Here is a 23,062-nt window from a genome sequence, read left to right as displayed (position 1 = left end):
AGACTTCTCACTTGCCTAGGTCAGCCTTAACCAGTAAGAACTTCTCACTTGATTGCCAAACATCCGATCAACATTGATCTGTTTCGACTTCTCATCAAATTATTTTCCTTTATCAATCATCCGGTCAACCTTGACCTAAATGGATTTTTCTCAATAAATATATTATCAAACAAATATCAAAAATCCTTGAAGGTTGATTGCACCATCAATCTTTCCATTTTTGATATTTGATAATATATTTAAGTTACACTAACTCTTAATTCATCTTCTTCATATATATATATATATATATATATATATATATATATATATATATAATACTAAATATTTTTCTACTTCTTAAATCCCAAGAACTTCCTTTATTTTAAACCAACAATATTTATTAGATAATCCTTTGCTAAACTATCATGGCTTAAAAGACCAGTATTCTTCAAAATTTCCTTTCTTTGAAAACTTGTTAACATTTTTGAAAATGCTTTATAAATATTTTCAAAAATATCTATTTTTAGGTGTTTCAAATTTTTTTTTCCCAAAATTTCAATTATTTTGCAAAATATGATTTTCAAGGCATTTTTGCAAAATAATTTTCAAGAATAATATGAAAGAAATAATTTTGAAAGTAATGTTTAAACACATTTTCAAAAAAAATCAAGGTAAAAATTTCACAGAAATTTTCAAGATAATTTTTAAAAATGTTGTTAAAAATATTTTTCAAACATATTTCGAATTTTATTCGGGAAAAAAAATTAAATATTTAAAATTATTTTTTGAAGTATTTTGAAAATTATGTACATATGAATATATTTTCAAAATTTATTTTAAAAAGAAACCTTTTTAAAATTTGGTATTTTAATAGAAGCCAAGTAACTTGACATTCTTTTAGGAGATCTTCGTTAACTATAAGAGTGTGTTTGGTTGAAAGTTATTCTTGATAATTTTAGTTATCTATCCAAGATTATCAATAAAAACACTGTTTCATTTAGTTAATCGATGATTCCCGAATGTTTCATGCCCGACACGCTAGCAAAAGGGGCATGCAACCAAGAATCGAAAAACTGATATTTTACTTGATTCCGGAGTTAACAAATTTTTTTACACAAAATACCCTCAGATAAGAGAACAATGTGACAAAAGAAGAAAAGCATAAAAAAAAAATAAAAATTTAAAAAATATATTAAAAAATTAAAATAATAAAAAATTGTAAAAAACTTAAAAAAAATTAAAAAAAACATTAAAAATAGAAAAAACATTAAAAAATGAGAAACAAATAAAAAAATTGAAAAAGGAAAAAAATAAAAACGTTAAAAACATAAAAAAATAAAAAAAATAGGGAAAAACATAAAAATTTTAAAAATAAAAAAATAAAAAGTAAAAAAACTTAAAAACTTTTTAAAAAAATGAAAAAAAATAAAAAAACATAAAAAATAAACAAAATAAAGAAAAACAAAAAAGAATAAAAAAACATAGAGTTTAAATAATAATAATAATATTATTATTATTATGTATAGTTATTTTTATAACTAAGGATAATATATTAATATATTAAAATAGATTATTTACTAAAATCTTTAAACAAATAAATTTTTATTACATTATCTAGATGAACCAAACAATATTTAATTATATTTTATTTCTCGTAACTTTGATTATATGATTATGTTTAAATAAACCAAACTTGAACCAACCTCAAGCCAAATTTAAATTGAAAACTTAATAACATCTAAACAAAGGAAAATCAAACTAAGCTTCAAATAAACTCATAAAAATCAAAATCAAGTTTAAATTAACCAATTTGTCTAATTCTCCTAAATTATAATTATATGCACTCTCAAATATCATTTTCCATCCATCACATTGATAGCAATAATTTTTTAACACAACTATGTTTAAAAAAACTAAATTTATTTTTAAAAAATTACTATTTGCAATATAATAAATATAATTAAGAAAACTAGCACATAAAACTGATTTTATATTTAATGACTGTACCTCAAATTAAAATTTTATAAATTATTAATAAATTTTATTAGTTTATCAATATTATTTTTTAAAAAATTACTTTATTTTTTAATTTTCTAAAACTTCTTTTGTATTTGAATTTTAAAATAATGATATCTTTGTTTTTAAAATTCAAATTACAAAAAATTATTCTTAATTGAAAATTTATTTTTCAAATTCATAATATTCAAATTGTATTTGAAATTTTATTTTGTGATTTTTAAAATTTTTAAAGTTAAAAAATTATTTTTCTGATTTAATAGCAGTTATCATATTCAACAATATTCACATAAAAATTAAGAAATTATAACTACTAAAAAAAAAAACTAAGGATTTATAACTTGAGCAATATGCACAAAAAAAAAAAAAAAAAAAAAAAAACTCAATGAAAACCTCAAGAATGACCCACCATTTCACTTTTTATAGGCCCAATCATTTTATATATCTATTCTTGAGATTTTCATTAAATTTTTTTCCTTGTACATATCATTTTTTTATTACAGAACATATCAAAAAACAATACTTTGCATAGAACCGGAGTACTCATTGAATAATCCAAAAAAACCCATTCAAGTGATAATACAAATAAAAACCTCTTTATCAAAACTTACCAGAAAAACCTACAAAATCATTTTCAAAAATTTATAAATAAAATAAAAATTACATTTATTTAAGTTGCATTTATAAATCTCAATTTGCTTTTTTAATTCTGCCCCTCGTGATAGCACAATAAATCTTAGAACAATTCGCAGACTCCTCCACTAGTTGCCTCAACTACTGCTTGCTTGTGCTGCTGTTAGTGAATGTAACCCATTTCCCTCCCTTCCAAAGGACAATTGAAGGAGCCGCAAGCCGCACGACAATTTCACGTTTTCTACTAATATAATAGCTAAACATCTTTCTCTAAATACTACTGCATCATTGCAGATGAAAGTAAGATCAAAAAGTCCCAATCATGCACTAGTCAGTAAAAACATAAATTCCGAGGACAAAACAGAAACGAAACCTACCAATTCTATTTAAAAAATCATAAACATCATATTTTTCAATTCAAAATTTTTAGAGTATATATGTCTCATGGCCAATCCCAAGAAGTAATGGCAGCAACGCTGCTATTCCAGGCGATGGAATATGAGACCGCCTCGAGATGGAGGATCTGAAGATCCATCAACACCTCAAGCCTCTTTGTGTGACGTTAACTCTGGACTATACAAACATTATTTGTTTGCTCCAACAGAGCTAAGGATACTTTCACCCAGAAAAATATCCTCCGCCAGAATCAGTGATTTTTAAACTGATTTTCGTTTACACAAATGGGCAGAAGAAGTACAATGTAAAAAAAAACATAAAAATAAACTAAAATAACATGAACCATCGATTTACACAATCAATTAAACCACGAAGTTCAATTGTAAAGCATTGGCGATCAGAGTCCTGGCTTGATCTCCTCAAGGGAGAATAAAAATAGCGCGCAGAATGTTCATTGTCGATCATCTGGGGAAAGGATCATCATCTCGCCAAAATCTAATTATTAAACATAAATTAATGAAAAAAGAAAACGCATGAAAAAAGATCAGAATCCTGGCTTGAATTTCCCAACTCAAATTTGAGTAGAAAAGTAATAAGTCGCTCAGCGAGTTCATTGTCGATCATTTGGGGAAAGGATCATCACATCAAATAGAAGACCTCGATATCGATCCAAAAAAAAAACGAAAACACAGAAATCGGAAAAACAAGAGGCAGATGAGCATTGGAAGAACCAGGGCGCCCAAGAAGAAGATGAACGCCAACGCCCAAAACCGGCTGCGATAGACTGGACTATGGTACGAGTAACAAAGAGAGAGCCGCTCGATATTTATAGATAAGAACAGGAAACCCTAACGCGGATTGTAAAGCGGATCAACGGCTATGATGTCGACACGCCGCTCAAGAGGAATGAACTGACGCTACGTATGCGGCGGACGAAACGGGCAGAGTCAGAGAGGTTTTGTGTTGTTGGGCCTCTTAACTGGAAAGCACGATCCACTATCAATGATGGTAGGCCTACCAAGGCCACCATTTAATTTGATGAGTTTCCTAAAATTCAGATAAAAATTGGTCATAATATATACAAGACCAAAGGAAATTTATAGAGAACTCCTCGGAATTCAGGAAAACAAAATATCGTCTCTCTAATGTATTCCTATTTCTCATAAACTGTTTATGTGTCTTGGATTAAAGACGCTTCATATACACCATATCTGCAATGATTTTAAAACTATCAATGAATAAAATAAACGATGCGAGCCATATCTGTTCATACATTTTTAGCGTAGGATAGGGATGATCACGCACGCTATGCATGATGGTTTGTGTTTCTTTTGCAGTAAACTGTAAAAAAGTGATAATTCAACTTTTACCGGATTACTCGGTGCAATTTAGAAGAGAGATAAATTATAAGGATTTTATCGGATCCTTTTGTATGGAGTCAAATGATCCGTAATGTATTTCATACATTAAAAATCTAATTTATTACAGTAGCAATACATGTAAGTGATGATTTGTATTTCTTATATGGTAAAAGATGATTTGCTTGCTCTCAGTGTTTTTGATAATTTATTCTTAGGTCAATATGGGAGAGATAAATTACGGGTGACTATTAGGCATTAGTATAGATGAAAAAACATGGAGGGAAGACATGTTCGGATACGTCGAGTTTTGACCTTAAGACCTCATGTGATAACATCCTATGACTTAACTATAGTACCGCCCCGAGGGAATGATGATTTGTATTTCTTAACAAGTGGCATAGTAGCTTGACCATGATGGTAAGCAACAAACATATAAATAGTTTTGATCTCACCTAATTGATTTGATGAAAGCCACCCAACAATCATTATATCTCTGATACATTGTTATAGTTATTTTTCGATATTCATATCTTTACACACCCATTAGGTCTTGGAAGCGAGTAGTCTTTCTCTTATTGACCCAACAGATAAATTTAAAAGTACTTATGAATTCACTCAGACATTTATAGTCGAACAATCCAGTATCAAATCTTCCCCTACCTATGGCGGACCGGCCATTTGATGGGGTAGGCTGGGCCAAGCCGACCCATTATATTGGCGGATTGTGGGCTAGGGGTCCCCTCCTACAAGTCCATCAAAAAATTTTAAAAAATAAAAATATATATAGAAAAAATTAAAAATTATAAATTTGGATTACAAATGGGTCAAACTCTTGAGTTCATTAAATTTTTTATTTTAATTTTAAATTCTAAAGAAAAATATTTTTTTTCTCAATCCACTAGCCAACCTAACTTCATCAGAAGTCGACCCACACGAGCCACGAGCCTAGATAGATTAGCTCGCTTGGACTTACTTTTAAGTAGATTAATAAAATTTCCACTAAATTTATTTAAATAATTTGACAAAAAAAAATCAATCTGACCCGACTCAAACCAACGGTTCTAGTATGAATAATGCATCTTACATCTTTTTGGATCGCTTTTAACTTAATTAACATGTTTCTTGAGAAGGAAAAAAAACTAAATGTTATGCTATAGTAATATTTAATTAGAATTATTATTTTAGTTGATCCACAATGATTAATTTAAGTATTATGATATTTCTAATGTAAATATGTTTTTATGGTTAGTGAATTTGATTACAAGAAAATATTCGTATATATTATTAAAATAATTTAACAGATATATATATATATATATGTAATTTTATTTGCAAGAGAAAAAATGGAAAATGATTAGACATGTACATATGCATATTCAAGATTTTAAGTTTCAGTAGACGCATACTAAGTGACAAATACTAGTAGACTAACTATATATATTTATCTTCATAGAGACCAAAGCAGATTCTAGAAGAAGAATCAAAGGGTTTCAACTTACAAGTGGGTAACTTCTATATTTCATCTTACTTTTCTATCTTGTTTATTGTTGTACATATCTTTCATTTTCTTGTTCAACTGTTATATCATGAAAAAAATTTTAAAATCTTATTTTGTGTGTTTAGTGGCATTGATTGTTGTTTCAATTTGAGAAATCAAGATAAAGAAAGGTTTTCATGGCAGATTAAGGTAGATACGGGATCACAAATCTACCAATTAGATTAGGAGAAGTCTTGTGGGGTTTGAAAGAGTAAATCATGGGTTTATCATCTGATGTCGAAAACTTCTTTCTTCTTGATTCTTAAATTAAGAATAATTGCTCTTTCATAAACTTATGCAGGTAGTCATCATTTTGAAAAGTTATTTTCATTATTGTGTCTCTTTCTAAGAGTTGGCACGAACAATATTAAATTAGCAAGTTATGACTCTAAAGTCCTTGTTCATATTGGTGGTAAAAGATGAATATATTCATCCCTAATGTTCCCATTAATTCGTTTCAGGACCAACACGAAGGAGGTAAATCACGGACGGCTACTAGCCTTTAGAATAGTGACTAGCACATAAGGGAGACATTTATCTCGACTTTGCCGAGATTCGAACCCCAGACCTCATTGGTGACAATACCTCATGTGCTAGCCACTAGACCCATCCGAGGGGACTAAAGTCTTTGTTCATATGCCACTATAGAAGTTTGTGTTAATTATTATCTTCCATGTTATAAATCCTCCAGTTGTGAAATTGTTTCTCTAATTACCTTTGAAGATTAAAGGATTCTCAAATCTACCATGACACAGAAGTGATTCAAATCGATTGACATGAAAAATAGATCTAGTTGATCTCTAATTTTGGATGAAAACTCGATAATATTCCTAAAACTTTAGAGGTGAACATGAAATTTGGCATAAAATTAGATAACCACACATTAAACTATTTTATCATCACAAATTCTCTTTAAAAAATTCTAATTTTTTTGATTAAATAATTTAGTTAACCGATTAAGAAGGAAAGAAAGAGAGAGAAAGATCTCTTTCTTCTCCAGTTGCACGGGCTAGATCAGCTGGTTAGGTGTCTGTAACTTGTCACTGAAGTCGTGGGGTCGAAGGTCGTCAGTTGTACCCAGGGATAAAATCCTGGTCTACTGTACCAAAAATTCCTTCGACCCCCAGTCATCTATCCTGCCCAACATTAACCGTGATTTACTCTCTCTAAAATCTTATGGGACCGGATCCATGAGATCGTTAGGATGACGATTCCACTTTTTTGTCACTCTTCCTTTTCTATATTAGTTCTTAAATCTAGGTGACAACAAACTCTTTTTCTATGCTTCTACTGGATTTGTACTCATCTCTCTCTCTCCTCTTTTGAGTCCCTTTCTCATCTTTTCACTGTCGGAGACCCTGTTAGGCGTTTTGAGCCCCAAGGGAGTTCTGCTTTTGCACTACTTCGAGCCACTATTAATTGTTTTTTACTTTTCTATGTCACTAAGTTGCCCCCAAACTATGTATAATATCCCAAAGTTGATTTTCTATCTATAGAGGAACCTACCCAATTAGCATCAGTGTAAATTTCTATCATTCTATGGTCAGTTTTCTTCAGTTTTTTTTTTTTTTTTTTTTTTTTTTTTTTTTTTTAAGAATAAATCCTTTCTAGGGGTGCCTTTTAGCTATTTTAAAATTCTATAGAGGATCTCCACGTATCTTTCCTTAAGAATATGTATAAATTCACTAACAACGCTTACTGTAAAGGTTATATTAGGATGAGTATATGATGTAGGATCGAAAAGAATTTAGATATCTCCACAATGACATGATATTGTCCACTTTGGACCTAGGTCCTCATGGCTTTGCTCTTGGGCTCTCCCTAAAAGGCCTCATACCAATGGAGATATATTTTCTCTTATAAACCAATGATCTTTCCCATGTGTTTCCAATATGGGACTATGTTTGCAACCTTGCAACCCCAACAATCCCCCCCCCTCAAACAAAGGACCATAGGCTTCCCACGTCTGATCCTCGACCCACCAGGTCTTCCTGCCCCTCAGTCCACCTGACCTACTAGGACTTCCTGCCTGGTGTCTGGTCCTCTTGATCCGAACATAGGAGTCCCCACTTTCTTTGTTCGAGGTCAATATTGTACCCACATGGCTCAATCAGACCATAGCTCTTGTGCACAGTCGGCGGTTAAACCTTCTGGCAGTCCGGGCTCTGATACCAATTGTAGGATCGAAAAGAATTTAGATATCTCCACAATGGCATGATATTGTCCATTTTGGACCTAGGTCCTCATGGCTTTGCTCTTGGGCTCTCCCCGAAAGGCCTCATACCAATGGAGATATATTTTCTCTTATAAACTCATGATCTTTCCCATGTGTTTCCAATATGTCGCTCTCGATTAGCCTCCTTTCTCCTTTCAAATGCAAGTTTAACATTAGGCTTCATAGATGTCTTAGCAAGCTTGCACCCCAACATACTTGTCTCTCTTAAAAGATCAAGTGTATATTTTCTTTGAGAAACAACAATTCCTACATTACTTCAAGAAACTTCCATACCTAAAAAGTATTTGACAACACCCAAATCTTTTAATTCAAATTCACTTTCTAAATACCTTGTTAATGATTTTATCTTGGTATGATAATTACTAGTAATAATTATATCATCCACATATACTATAATGACTCTTCTCTCAATCTTAGAGTGCTTATAAAATAAAGTATGATCTGATTGTGCTTGGAGAAATCCTCGACATTTTACAACTCGAGTAAACTTTTCATACCATTCTCTTGGTGATTGCTTTAAGTCATAAAGTGATTTTCTCAATTTACACACCAAATTATCCCCGTTTTTCAAAACTTGGAGGAGGATCCATATGCACTTCCTCATGTAAATCTCCATTTTAAAATGTACTCTTTATATGTAACTGTTGAAAAGGTCAATCAAGATTTGTTGCTAGTGATAAGAGAACTCTAATCAAATTGAGTTTAACTATAGGAGAAATTGTTTCTTCTAGTCTAAAGACTCTAAACCATATGTTTGAGTGAAACCTTTAGTAACGAGCCTTTATTTGTATCGGTTAATACTCCCATCAACATTCAACATTGAATTTGACCATGAATATTCACTTGCATCCCACTATTTTCTGTCCCTTAGACAAAACTTCTCATGTAAAATACTGAAAATTAGCGAATAGTGATAAGGGATTTTTCCGGAATTTTTAGAAATTTTTCGGGAATTTTTCGGAGCTCATATGGACGAGTTTACGGGGATTTACGGGGATAAGATAGGGCCCGGAAAAAAAAAGCCAGTTTAGGCTACCCATTTAATTGAGGAAATGTTTTATTTTCCTTATTTATTTCTTTTCTTTTTCTTTTATTGCTTTTTCTCGTTTCTTTTCCCTATCCTCACCGAACTGTGCCTTTCCTCCCGATTTCCCCCTGCGACGCCGAGCCCTAACCACCTCGCGCCGACGCCTTCCTTCTTCTCCTCTCACGCGACGGTTCCACCTTCTCCTCTTCATCTTCTTCCTCTCCTCATCCATGCCGAGTCGTGCGCCAATCACCGGCCACAGGGAAGCCAGCGCCGTTGCCTCTGCCCTAGCGTCGACGACCCACTCCCGACGCCACAGCCGTCGCGGCCGATCGCTTGCCACCGAGCTCTCGTCTCCGGCCGATTCCCTGTGCGCTAGTTTGGGTTCACAGCACCGACACCGCCCGATTCCGCACTTCTCCCATCTGCTGATCTCCGATTCTTCTCCGATCAACAACGCCGTCTGCTATTGCCGGAGTTGCAGAGTCCCTCTATCGCGGAAGTCATGCCCTAGCCCTCTGTTGCGATTTGGCAGCACTCCAGCCGAGCCCTAGCTTCTGGTCTGTGGTTTCCAAGGGTGTTCGGTTGCTTCGGCTGCACTTGGGGTCTCCTTCGGCAGATGTGAATCTGGATTGGGGGTGAAGCTTGCAAGGTATTGGATTTATAGGATTTGACTTCATGATTTGTACTGGAATTGTAAACTATATGATGGATATTTGACCTATTTGACCTATACAGCAGGATTTGGGAATTGTAGTGTTGGATTTGGAGGTTAGCGGTTCCACCTAGCTCCGAGCATTATTCTGGCAGTAACTTCTCCAGTTGTGATTCAACAGAGGAGGACAAATTAGCGGCTGCCCTTATTCCGACAGGAACCACCTGTTGTGGACCAACAGAAGAGACTTTGGTGTTGAGGACTGTGATTCGAGACGGGCGTCTCGACATCGGATTGGTTCGGTTCGATCTATATCGGAGGCGGGTACCTCTTGACTTATCTTTTATGATATTGTCTTTGGATATGCGTAGTATTTTATAACTGCAAGCAATGAATATGTTTGCCTTTGGTATGTCACTGTTTGATATCCGTAGCATGTTAGGTTTGTCACCGGTGATGTATCCGTGCTTATATCTCGTGATTTGTTGCCATGATTATCTTGTTACCATGAGTATCTTAGTTTCTAGAGTGACATACCATGCTTACTGAGGTTAGGACTAGGATTTGGATTGTTGTTTCTGGCCTGTGTATCTGGATTATCTGATACTTAGGTTTTTGTGCTATATCAGATTTGTGTACCTCTATTTGTATATCATATATGATTCGGGTGTTTAGACCCTGATTCTTTGATCTGTGTATATTGTTGGTACATATGCTATGGAAGAGGGATATGATTTGGGTCTAGGTTGTTATACCTTAGAGGACTTGTATACCCTAGATCCGTGGATTTGGCTTACTGATACTGTGGTACCCATATTATGTATATATGGATTTTTCTATGCTGATCAGGATATTCCATACTTATTATGTTCAGGACATAGGGTTTTTGATATTCTATCTGACCTGTGTACTATAGATTTTGGTATGTGACCATCAATTTTACAGTACCCATTTTGTATATATGGATATGGTTATGTTGATCAGTTTTTGTTATGCATAGTGACATGCATCATGATTGCATGCTGTGCGATAGTCGACTCCATTGTTGTTGAGCACATCGCCAGTTACATGGATCTGCACACACCACCACTCATGGGTTAGTGGTCGATTCAGGCAGTGTGTGTTGCAGCAGGGACTTTGTTTGGCTACGTTGGTCCGCTCATGGGTAGTGTGATGCAACGGGTTAGCGGGCAGGGATTCCTCCCCGTCATCGTGTACCGGGAGTTGAGAGCATTGAGCTCCCCCATTTATGATTTGGGGTCACAGGACAGGAGTACTCCGACAGCATCCCGTCCACTCGGTCACTCATCAGGAGCAGTGACGACAGAGTGCACGGTTGTCACAGCCCTACCCACTCGGTCTCGCCATTTGTGTGTGAGATGACTGACTGGCGTCAGGGGTGACCAGGACACATCATTGGCATCATATGCATTGATGCATTTATTTCTTGTGATTGTGTTTGCTGCATTTATTTGTTGCATTTGGTTGGATGCATATGTTTGACATGCATACAGGATTTAGGGCACTTTCGGTTTGACGACCCTTTTGTCTGGATAGGAGTTCCTGGTGAGTACAGCTTCCTTAGTTACCTTTCAGTTTTGCATCTTTCCTAGATATATGATTAGGAAGCTGTATTCCATGTTTATTGCTGTTAGATATATCTTACTAGGCATGTCTATTGGTATTCGCTGAGTTGTTGAACTCACCCCCGTGGACTCTATATTTTTCAGGTACCAGGTTATTTATGGTGTCGCTTGGAGCATCCTGTCTGCTGGTCCCCACGTCACATCAGAAGACTTATCGGTTTCACGTATGTTTTGTTTGTTTATTGTATCAGTTGTTTAGCTCTGTACTCCGGTTTTATTTTTGGAGTGTTGATGTTGTTATGTGGTATTTGTATTTGTTGTTGGTTGTGTAAGTCTAGCCGGCTAGCAGTTTTGTGTTTTGGTTTTTGGTACAGCCGAGTGAGCTGCTTTATTATTAACTGCGTGGTGTTTGCTTTCTTTTATTGTATTATTCCAGCCGCATGTGGCTGAGGTATATAGTGCTTGTAGAAAAGTTTCAGATTGTCCGCCGTACAGGGGAGATGCTGCCGAAATTTCTTCGGACAGAGACTCCTCCGGGGCGTGACATCTCATGTACCATTCTTCTCTAAGGCTTTCATTTCTTCTTTATCAACTAATCTCTACTTTGGATCTACAAAAACCTCCTTAATATCTCTTGGTATATCCTTAATATCTGTTGGTATCTCATTAGTTGCTAGATACTCTCCTAGGACAAAATCAAAATATTCTTTCAATTATCTATTCTTAGGACTTTGATTGAGGTTTGATCTTGTTTTTTTTACCATGGAGCAAAAGTTTTGAAACGATTTTACAACCTTTGATTTTTTTATGAAAAGATAAACTCAACATACTTGAGTGTGATCATCAATGAATGTAATGAATCATCCAATACCTGTGATATTACTCGAGAAGGTCCCCAAATGCCACTATGAATAAGAGAAAATGAATGAGACTCTTTGTGTGATTTGGATGAAAGTAATATTCGTGTATGTATGGCTTATTGACAAGACTTACAAGTAAAAGAACTAGGTAACTTATTGTTGAATCAAAAAACTAATAAAAGAAGATAAAGCAAGAACACTACCAATTGAGTTACACACGTAAAATCACGGTGTTACACATGTACGTGTGTTCTATTTTTATATATATTATATTTTTTTTTATTTTTCGCTACATAATAACCTTTTGTAGACGAGCACACAATCAACAACATGAGCGAAATGAATTGCTATTTACTTCCCTCTAACGATGTCAATGGTCCTAACAACTACAATCAGTGGACTGAAATCATAAATAATTAATTTAAACACTTAAGATTTTCATCGTATCATTCCACAATGAAAGTCCCATTTGCATCTTGCATATTTCCTCCATGAGCATTCTTCAATATACTTTACTTCAATTTCTTCAACCTAATTTACACCAAATGTTGTGACCATTAGCTACTAAACCAATATTTGTTGAATCACTTTATTGAATTGTTGGATGATCCAAATCTCATCCCTAATTGAAATATAATATTTTTCATATTATTTGTGATACAGTAAAAATCTATCATTTAGACATCGATGATGAAACTTTCTCTTATGGTATAGTCAGACCTACATAAATCAATACATGCCGAAGGATATCAAAATCATCTTAGACCCTTCGTTGCTTAAGTTATTATACTATTATACAAATAATAAAATAGCAATTAAGAAGAAGAAATAACAAAGATATTAGAGTAACAAAGATACCCTTCTCGGACTTAAATGAACACTTGTGTTCCTGTCTGGAAGCTGAGAAAACGAACCTCCCGGTGTGACGTGTCTGGAAGGTTGACCGCATCCTCATGACCCGGTCGATGAGCTGTCCGCTACGTTGACCAGATCGTCAGAAGTCCTCCTCCGGTCAACTGTGCCTGTATCCAGCGACCGGGTTCCCCCGGTCTTTGGTACCTCGGTGCTCGAGGCGAATCCCACAAATGTATGAGTAACCAGATAATAACAGAATAGTAGTAAAATAAACAGATATCGAGTACGAGAACGTACCCTGGCCCAGGGGGGCGCCCTCGGATGGATGGATGAGCTGGTCGCGTCGCTAATCGAGTCGCAGCGGCCCGGAACAATGCAACGGCTCACAGGCCGATATATGGCGGTGGCTCGCAGGCCAGATGATACGAATAACTCACAAGCAAAATAACAATATAAATAGCGAAACACAACACGGCTCTATGGCCAAAACCCCATCTCGGCTCGAAGGTCGAAGCGAACAAACAATGCGTGGGCGGTGGCTGCCCTAAGGATACCAACGTCCACTGAAGACAGCGGTTGTGACCGCAGGGGGAGGTAGTGGTGGCTGCCGGCAGGTGACAATGGCTGCCTGGAGGTGCCGGTGGCTATATCCGCAGTCACTAGAGGCGGCAATAACAGCTGGAAGTGTCGGCGAACGCTGGCGTGATAGGATGGCCGCGACAGCAGTGGCTTGAGGCGGCCCTGGTCGCTGGGACAGCGCCCATTGGGGCGGCGCTGGTCGCTGCGGACGGCGTCCGCTGGGGCGGCGCTGGTCGCTGCGGACGGCGTCCGCTGGGGCGGCGCTGGTCGCCGGGGACGGAGCCTACCAGGGCGGCGCTGATCAGGCTCTGAGGTGATGCCCGCGTGGAGAAGACACAGCAGCCCCCCTCCCTGTGCTTGACGGCGGCTCCCTCGAAAACCACCCCTCTATGGAGGGGAGAAGAGATGGAGACCGGCGGTATGCGGCGGTCGATGACCAGCGTCGGCGCTGGCGCTGAAGGGAGGTAGGGGAGAGAAGAAAAGCAGCTCCGGTGGCTACGTCAGGCGCCGGCGAAGTACGCAAGGGGCAGCTCCTTCCTTGGCTGGCGGCGGAAAAAACCCTTTCCCCCTCCTCCGTTTCTCCCTGGCGGCGCCCCCCCTTTTGTTTCTCTCTCTCGTGCTTGCCTTAATCCCCCAAAGAAACCTAAACATCCAATTACCAAAATGCCCTTCTTCTTCCTCTTAATTACCTTTGACCTCTTCACATATCCGGATCACAAGCCTCCCCTTCAAGTCTAGTCGAAGGAGGCGTGAGTCCGACTGACTGGACAGTCTATTGCAAAGAATTGAACCACTCTCGATATCAAAGCCAAATCGCTGAACTAATAATATAATGTTGCTCGAGCGGTCGCTATAATAGTGGTGTCGTAGGAGATGGTAACGATACCGAGTGGACCAAGTCTGTAATCGAACCAATGCCGAGTGCGCAGCCACGAAGATACCGACCGGGCGATCGAAGTGATGCCGATCGGGTGGATAGACGCTGAGCGGAAGATGCTGAGCGAATGACAACACGCTGAGTGCTCGACATGTAAACTGACAGCCGACCGAGCGGCACGTGGGACGCTGAGTAGACCGGCACGAGGCCGGGCGTGCGACCTAGATCAAGCGGTGTGGCCGAACGGATGATCGGAAAGATGTCGATCGAGTGAGTAGACGGCGAGCGGACAACGCCGAACGAGCGACAGAGAAAATGACGATCAGTCGATCATGAAATGCTGGCCTGACGTGCTGAATGAGCAGCACCGAGAATGGTCAACGAGCAAACATAAAATGCTGGTCCGGCAGTCGAGTAGCGAGGAGTTGGCAATGCTGAACGAGCGATCGGAATGATGCCGATCGGATGGATAGATGCCGGACGAATGCTGTCGTGCGAACGATCGTAATGCTGCCGATCGGATGTATAGATGCCGGACGGACGATGCCGCGCGTGCGACCGTGGTGACGTCGATCGGTCAGATAGATGCCGGGCGGACGATGCCGCGCGTGCGACCGTGGTGACGTCGATCGGTCAGATAGATACCGGGCGGACGATGCCGCGCGTGCGACCGTGGTGACGTCGATCGGTCAGATAGATGCCGGGCCGCGAGGACTGCTCGACCCCGAACGGGGGAGATAGATGCTCGTGACGGCTACTCGACCCAAACGGGGGAGATAGATGTATGATATACTGGTCCGATATACTGGTCCTCCCGGCCGAACGGCTCGGGGGCCTTCGGCTTCGAGCGCTTGGCTCGGATAATAACCTTTCGGCCGAACGGCTCGGGGGCCTTCGGTGATAACTCGACCCCGAACATGGGAGATAGAATATATGATATGCTGGTCCGTGCAGAGGTCTTCAGCCCGGGAGGTTTATAGTCGCCGGCCCGACTGCGTCCCGACTCTTGGTCGGTCGCCCGGGAGGTTTATAGTCGCCGGCCCGACTCTCGATTTTTAACGACGGTGCTCGTCGGTCTCCAAGTGAGACTACACACCCGGCCGAACGGCTCGGGCCTTCGTCGTCGAGCGCTTGGCTCGGAAAACCATATACCCGGCCGACCGGCTCGGGCCTTCACATCGAGCGCTTGGCTCGTATATAATCCTCCTCGAGGTAGTCTCGGCTAAAATGTACCTGGCCGAGCGGCTCAGGCCTTCGCTCCCTGAGGTAGTACTCAGCTAAAATGTACCTGGCCGAGCGGCTCAGGCCTTCGCTCCCTGAGGTAGTACTCAGCCAAGGCAATAACCTCCCTCTATCATCCTGAACAGCGCAGGGTTTTGGTTTCCCATCCTGCCATAATAGTATGCAGCCCGGCCGAACAGCTCGGGGTCTTCGTGATACCCTTCCCGGCCGAACGACTCGGGGATATTTACGATAATCTCGACCTAACCGAATGGTTAAGGTCTCAGATTTCAAGCGTCTAGCCCGTATCACCTACGCAGCCCGGCCAAACGGCTCGGGGTCTTCGGGATTGAGCTTTTGGCTCATACAATATACCTCCGGCTGAGCAGCTTGGGGCCTTCGTCTTCGAGCCCCTGGCTCGGATATAAACCTCCCGGCCGAACGGCTCGGGGGCCTTCGGCTTCGAGCCCCTGGCTCGGATATAAACCTCCCGGCCGATCGGCTCGGGGGCCTTCGGCTTCGAGCCCCTAGCTCGGATATAAACCTCCCGGCCGAACGGCTCGGGGGCCTTCGGCTTCGAGCCCTTGGCTCGGATATAAACCTCCCGGCCGATCGGCTCGGGGGCCTTCGGGTTCGAGCCCTTGGCTCGGATATAAACCTCTCGGCCGATCGGCTCGGGGGCCTTCGGCTTCGAGCCCCTAGCTCGGATATAAACCTCCCGGCCGAATGGCTCGGGGGCCTTCGTCTTCAAGCCCCTGGCTCGGATATAAACCTCCCGGCCGAACGGCTCGGGGGCCTTCGGCTTCGAGCCCCTAGCTCGGATATAAACCTCCCGGCCGATCGGCTCGGGGGCCTTCGTCTTCGAGCCTGTGGCTCGGATATAAACCTCCCGGCCGATCGGCTCGGGAGCCTTCGGGAGTAGTACAGATCATATAACTAACAGAACAAATAACAGAAAAACTGACCGTGGTCATGAGGATGGCAGAACTATCCGGCGTCGTTCATCTTCACGTTCCAGATCAGGCGCGTTCCCACAGACGGCGCCATTTTGTTCCTGTCTGGAAGCTGAGAAAACGAACCTGCCGGTGTGACGTGTCTGGAAGGTTGACCGCATCCTCATGACCCGGTCGATGAGCTGTCTGCTACGTTGACCAGATCGTCAGAAGTCCTCCTCCGGTCAACTGTGCCTGTATCCAGCGACCGGGTTCCCCCGGTCTCTGGTACCTCGGTGCTCGAGGCGAATCCCACAAATGTATGAGTAACCAGATAATAACAGAATAGTAGTAAAATAAACAGATACCGAGTACGAGAACGTACCCTGGCCCAGGGGGGCGCCCTCCGATGGATGGATGAGCTGGTCGCGTCGCTAATTGAGTCGCAGCGGCCCGGAACAATGCAACGGCTCACAGGCCGATATATGGCGGTGGCTCGCAGGCCAGATGATACGAATAACTCACAAGCAAAATAACAATATAAATAGCGAAACACAACACGGCTCTATGGCCAAAATCCCATCTCGGCTCGAAGGTCGAAGCGAACAAACAATGCGTGGGCGGTGGCTGCCCTAAGGATACCAACGTCCACTGAAGACAGCGGTTGTGACCGCAGGGGGAGGTAGTGGTGGCTGCCGGCAGGTGACAATGGCTGCCTGGAGGTGCCGGTGGCTATATCCGCAGTCACTGGAGGCGGCAATAACAGCTGGAAGTGTCGGCGAACGCTGGCGTGATAGGATGGCCGCGACAGCAGTGGCTTGAGGCGGCCCTGGTCGCTGGGACAGCGCCCATTGGGGCGGCGCTGGTCGCTGCGAACGGCGTCCGCTGGGGCGGCGCTGGTCGCTGCGGACGGCGTCCGCTGGGGCGGCGCTGGTCGCCGGGGACGGAGCCTACCGGGGCGCCGCTGATCAGGCTCTGAGGTGATGCCCGCGTGGAGAAGACACAGCAGCCCCCCTCCCTGTGCTTGACGGCAGCTCCCTCGAAAACCACCCCTCTATGGAGGGGAGAAGAGATGGAGACCGGTGGTATGCGGCGGTCGATGACCAGCGTCGGCGCTGGCGCTGAAGGGAGGTAGGGGAGAGAAGAAAAGCAGCTCCGGTGGCTACGTCAGGCGCCGGCGAAGTACGCAAGGGGCAGCTCCCTCCTTGGCTGGCGGCGGAAAAAACCCTTTCCCCCTCCTCCGTTTCTCCCTGGCGGCGCCCCCCCTTTTGTTTCTCTCTCTCGTGCTTGCCTTAATCCCCCAAAGAAACCTAAACATCCAATTACCAAAATGCCCTTCTTCTTCCTCTTAATTACCTTTGACCTCTTCACATATCCGGATCAACTTGCATAAATAAAATTAGAATAAACAAAAATAAAAACTCAAGGGATTTACTTGGTTACAACCAGAGAGGTTGTTAATCCAAGGAAATGAGACCCACTAAATACTTCTTCAGGCGGAAAAGCCTCTTACAGCGGTGAAAGCACAAAAATGAAGAAGCTAAACAAAAATGGAAAGCATACAAGTGTTGTAAATGAAATTATTTGTTCATTTTAGCTTCTTGGACGAAGGCTATATTTATAGTTTTGGTCGGGGCGCTTGAAAGGGTTCCAGACACCTGGAGGGGGATAAAACTTTACCCCCTCCACAAAGGATCGCGGTCAAATGCGATCTGGATAACTTAATTTGTTTGATCACATCAAAATAACCTTGAGGTTCCAATATATACATAGTAGGTCCAGACCACAATCAGACACATCATTAAATAAGAAACTTTCAAATTTAAGAGATTCAACGAGTAGTGTTTACATATCAAAATGGCTAATCCCTAACTCTAGAATTTAAAATTTAATTTACTCCGTAAATTCAAAATTACAGCCAGAGATCATCATTAACAAGACAAATTTAGAAAAGAGAAAAAAGTTTAGTCTCATATGCTCTCCGAGCTAAATTTTGGACATGAAGCCGCCAACACATCCATCCTTTGGACCATTATTTCATGTCTTGGAGTCTTCAAGGACATGGTGGTATGGTAGGATATTTAGGTGAAAGGGCATAATTAAAAGGATACTATACTTCTAAATTAATAATCGTGTACCGATCCTCTCCTGTAGTCAATAAGATTAATTGGATTTTTTTTTTTAATTTCATGTATTGGATCATTTCCCATTCTCATCTGCACGATTGAACCTGCCCAATTTCCCCGTACCGTTATGCACTTGAGCAGAGGAACGCGGACTACCGGGAGCGACAGATCGACCCCTCCCTCAATTCTCCGTCCTCGACTAAAGTACGCACCAATGAGTGGGCCATCGGGAGTGAGGGCTCGACTTTCGCCGAGGTTCCCGATGTCGCCTCTCAGTCTCAGATCTGCAGCTGATCCCCGCCGCTGCCTCTCCACTCTCCTATTCTTCGCCGCCATCGCATTTCCCTGCGCCTTGCTCTACCATGCGGCCGACCTCGGCTTCCCCTTCCCGACGTCGTCCCCCCGGCCGAGCCGCGACTATCTTGCCGCTTCCTTGGATTCCGCCTTTCCCGACCAAGACACCGACCAATTGGTGAGACCCGCTCGTGATCCTATCCTCCATGAAATAACGATCTAGGGTTTTCATATCCTTTAATTATTTGGTCTATTAATTCTACTCTGTATTGTATTTACCTCCATGAAATCATTAAATTTGGCCTTGCCATGCTGAACTTGCTCTGATTACTGATGAATTAATTTTTCAATGATCTCTGTACCAGATGAATATTTTTCTTTCCAAATTTTTTAATGGAATCTGTGAAAGTAAATTTGTTTTCAAAATTCTTATGCCTTGTGACTTTCTAGTATACTCTCTAGCTACCATTCCTTTGATGTTAAATTCTGAATGCTATATTCTCAACACACTTCATTTTGGCGAAGTTGAATTTGTAGACAAGCCTAGTACCTGGACTGATTTGGTTTCTTCTGCTTAATACAATGTTAAATCCGATTGGATGATTATCTGCTCCATGAGCTTAAGCTGTCAGTAAATCACTTGATTTATGCTATTTTATGCAATATAATAAGTCATTTCCCCCCTAATTTATATCGTTTAACTTGTGTGCCTGCAAACAATTGTGAATTTTCCTCCTTTATAGAGAATTATATATCTGCTTGCAGGAAAAGAACGATGTTAAGCTTGAGAAAGTTCTGAAGGAAGCAGCTATGGAAAACAAAACAGTAATATTAACAACTTTGAATGCTGCCTGGGCTTCTCCTGGTTCTATTATAGATTTGTTTTTTCAAAGTTTTCGGACAGGAGATGGAACACGCAGACTTCTGGACCATTTGGTAATCATTGCCTTGGACAAGAAAGCGTACATAAGGTGCATATCCTTGCATACTCACTGTTTTGCTCTTTATACTGAGGGAGTGGATTTCTCAGATGAGAAGATTTACATGACTGCTGGATATTTGTCAATGATGTGGAGAAGGATAGAATTTCTGCGTGTTATTCTCGAAATGGGATACAACTTTATTTTCTCGGTAAAATTCTCTTTCCTATGATTGGCCTTTGTAATATTCTGTTTGTTAAAGTACTGATGTGTGAAAGTGACCATACCTTCTGGATCTTCTTGTTCTCTAAGTATCTATTTTTATGTAGACTATCTTGCCTTTTTTTGTTCATAGCCAAGTTTGCAGGCAATGCTCTATTGTTAAACTTTGTTCCTTGTTTCTTGTTTCTTGTTTGTGCAACATATTTTGTTACCCCTTCTTTTATCTGCTGCAAACGCATATAAGATAGAATCATATATATCTACAAATTTATGCATGGAATGCATGCCTAGGATAATAGTTTGCTCTAGTGTATGAAAGTTTATCCAATGGGATAGGCATTAAGTTGTCCATATAAGCATCAGTATGTGACAACTCATTGTTATCCACGCTCTTACTGCCTAATATTCTTTATATAACTTTGCATATAATTCTGTTAGAAGGAACTGCTAACGTCTTGTACTACTGATACTCTGCATGTTGTATCCTTTTTGAACCTTCCTTATATGTTCAATTGTTCGGATAATATGGTTTTAACTGTCTATACTACACCACCATCTTCCTGATTTTACTGTGATTCTTCTATATTACAAAATTTTTGGATGTATAGAATTTTGGTAAGAGTAACATTGCATTGTGATCTCATCTTGATACATTTTGACAATTGACTTGTCTGCTAACTGACTTAGTAGTACTTTTACATGTTGATTATTAATCATTCAATTACAGGATGTAGATATCCTTTGGTTCCGTAATCCATTAACCCAATTATCTCCAGATGAGGATTTTCAAATAGCCTGTGATCACTTTACTGGTGATGCTTTTGATTTGGAAAACATTCCTAATGGTGGATTCAACTATGTTCAGTCTAACAACCGATCCATAGAATTCTACAAGTTCTGGCATGGATCGCAGGGAACCTATCCAGGATTTCATGATCAGGATGTACTAAACTTCATTAAGCGTGATCCTTTCCTAATTGACATCGGAATAAAAATTAGATTCTTGAGCACTGCTTTTTTTGGTGGGCTTTGTGAACCAAGCAGAGATTTCAGTAAGGTTTGTACAATGCATGCAAATTGTTGTATCGGCTTAAGTAGAAAGGTTCATGATATGAGAGTTATGCTTGGGGATTGGAAGACATATATGTCTCTTCCATGGAAGTTGAAAAGATATGGATCATTCGCATGGAGCGTACCACAAAATTGCAGGTAAAACAAATTCAAGATTTAGATGTATGGTGCACGGAGTGTAATTTTTTGCACAATTATGTTGCTAATTTTTATAACTTGGGTTTTGTTCTGGTCCTTTGAAGATTATAATTAACATGAAATTTGTTCCTTCGTTTTCAGTCTTGCTCCACTGTAATTCTCAAGTTCGGCTGATCAACATCCTAAAAAATGATGAATAGAAAGCTGTATTTTTAGTCAGCAATCAAGTCTGTCCATACTTCAGGATGGAATTAATAATTTATTTACAGGTTAGTACCATGGTTTTAATTTTTTTTTATTTACCTAAGTATGTGTATTGTATAACACTCACGCAAGTTGCTTCATCAATTATTGGTAATTTTCTTACGACAGAAATTTTATTCACAAGTAACGCTATACATATTCCCTGGTAGTAGGTTTATGTTATTTATTTATTTTTATTACTTTTGGTGTCCTTACTCGTGTTTCATATTAATTGAGGTTAGTTGCTAAAAGCAATGAATCTTTTATTCATTGGTGGGTGTGATGACTGACCTCACTGAAGGTTTCATTGTCATATAAGAGTTGAATGGTTTGGCTCGAAGTGTGGAATGCTGTAAATTTATTTGGTTAAAAATCTACCACGCGTAGGTCACTAGACTAATCATTCCTCTGAAATCTTCTTGTGTCTTTTTCATCACGGTCTTTATCTAGCATGTATGATTTTATGCATACTTTTAAGTTTTGAGTTGTAAAATCTCAGTTCTAAGGTACTTAATTTTGGTGCCTTTCATGCTGACTCTGGATATTTAGAATGCTTTATCAGTTGATCTACATTTTATAATTTATACAACACTATACAATCTTCATAAATTAGGAAATATAAAGATAAATTGTATTGAGTGGAAATATCTGGAGTTCAGAAAAAATGAATTTATTGTTTTTTAGTCACAAACTTAAATTGCTTTTGCAATTAATCGCTAGCTTGTATGTGCTTGGGTCTGGGGGCTTCCTATGTGGCTTTTGTTCTAGTATATTCTCTGGGATGGTTGTACCTAATTATCTATTCTAAAAATTATAACAGTTGTCCTTCTCTAATTCTCTTTGTTTATTGCAGGTTACTATGAAAAGGATATCCAACTTGTTCCTTGATCTTTGCCTAATTCTGGATGTTCCCTTTTCCAGCTGTTGGAAGGCAAAAACACTAACCAAACGATAAAGATTTGTTATATTTTATTAAAATTCTTGACAGCTAAGGTTTGTTCTATATATTGTTTGACCATGAACTAAGAAAAGAGCATGCAAAGTGCCAAGGATATTGCAAATTGAACTTTTAACAGTGATTCTTCCTGTTCCTTTTTACCAATGAAAGGGCAAATAATCAAACAGAAAAAAATTACCCTAATTATCTGATATGACCCATTGGCATTTTCTTATTGTTTGATCTCTCAGGTGAAAACTTGGAGAGTTTGAACTGTCTTCCAGGATAAAAAAAGATACAACAGCACAAGATAGGATACAGAAACTCTCCAAGGGTAGGGCTCATAATTCATACTAAA

At 39.8% G+C, this 23,062-nt stretch overlaps 1 protein-coding gene, 1 non-coding gene and 1 pseudogene across 2 annotated transcripts; 1 reads left to right on the top strand and 2 right to left on the bottom strand.

Moving 5' to 3' along the window:
• Nucleotides 1-3,419: 3,419 nt before the first annotated feature.
• LOC121978973 lies at nucleotides 3,420-3,517 on the bottom strand. Its single transcript, XR_006111280.1, has one exon. It is a non-coding gene; the product is annotated as a small nucleolar RNA Z103 (small nucleolar RNA).
• Nucleotides 3,518-3,566: 49 nt separating this feature from the next.
• Nucleotides 3,567-3,676, bottom strand: LOC121978976 (annotated as a pseudogene).
• A 15,282-nt stretch (nucleotides 3,677-18,958) lies between these two features.
• Nucleotides 18,959-22,840, top strand: LOC121974839 (uncharacterized protein At4g15970-like). Its single transcript, XM_042526098.1, has 5 exons — nucleotides 18,959-19,351; nucleotides 19,939-20,304; nucleotides 21,043-21,524; nucleotides 21,666-21,793; nucleotides 22,621-22,840. Exons 1-4 carry the CDS (start codon nucleotides 19,007-19,009, stop codon nucleotides 21,679-21,681), a joined length of 1,209 nt encoding a protein of 402 aa, XP_042382032.1. The 5' UTR covers nucleotides 18,959-19,006; the 3' UTR covers nucleotides 21,682-21,793; nucleotides 22,621-22,840.
• The last annotated feature ends 222 nt before the right edge of the window (nucleotides 22,841-23,062 follow it).

The sequence above is a fragment of the Zingiber officinale genome, chromosome 4B (assembly GCF_018446385.1).
Source record: "Zingiber officinale cultivar Zhangliang chromosome 4B, Zo_v1.1, whole genome shotgun sequence".
In the NCBI taxonomy this organism is placed as follows: Eukaryota; Viridiplantae; Streptophyta; class Magnoliopsida; order Zingiberales; family Zingiberaceae; genus Zingiber; species Zingiber officinale.
This window is presented reverse-complemented; position numbering and strand designations above follow the sequence as displayed.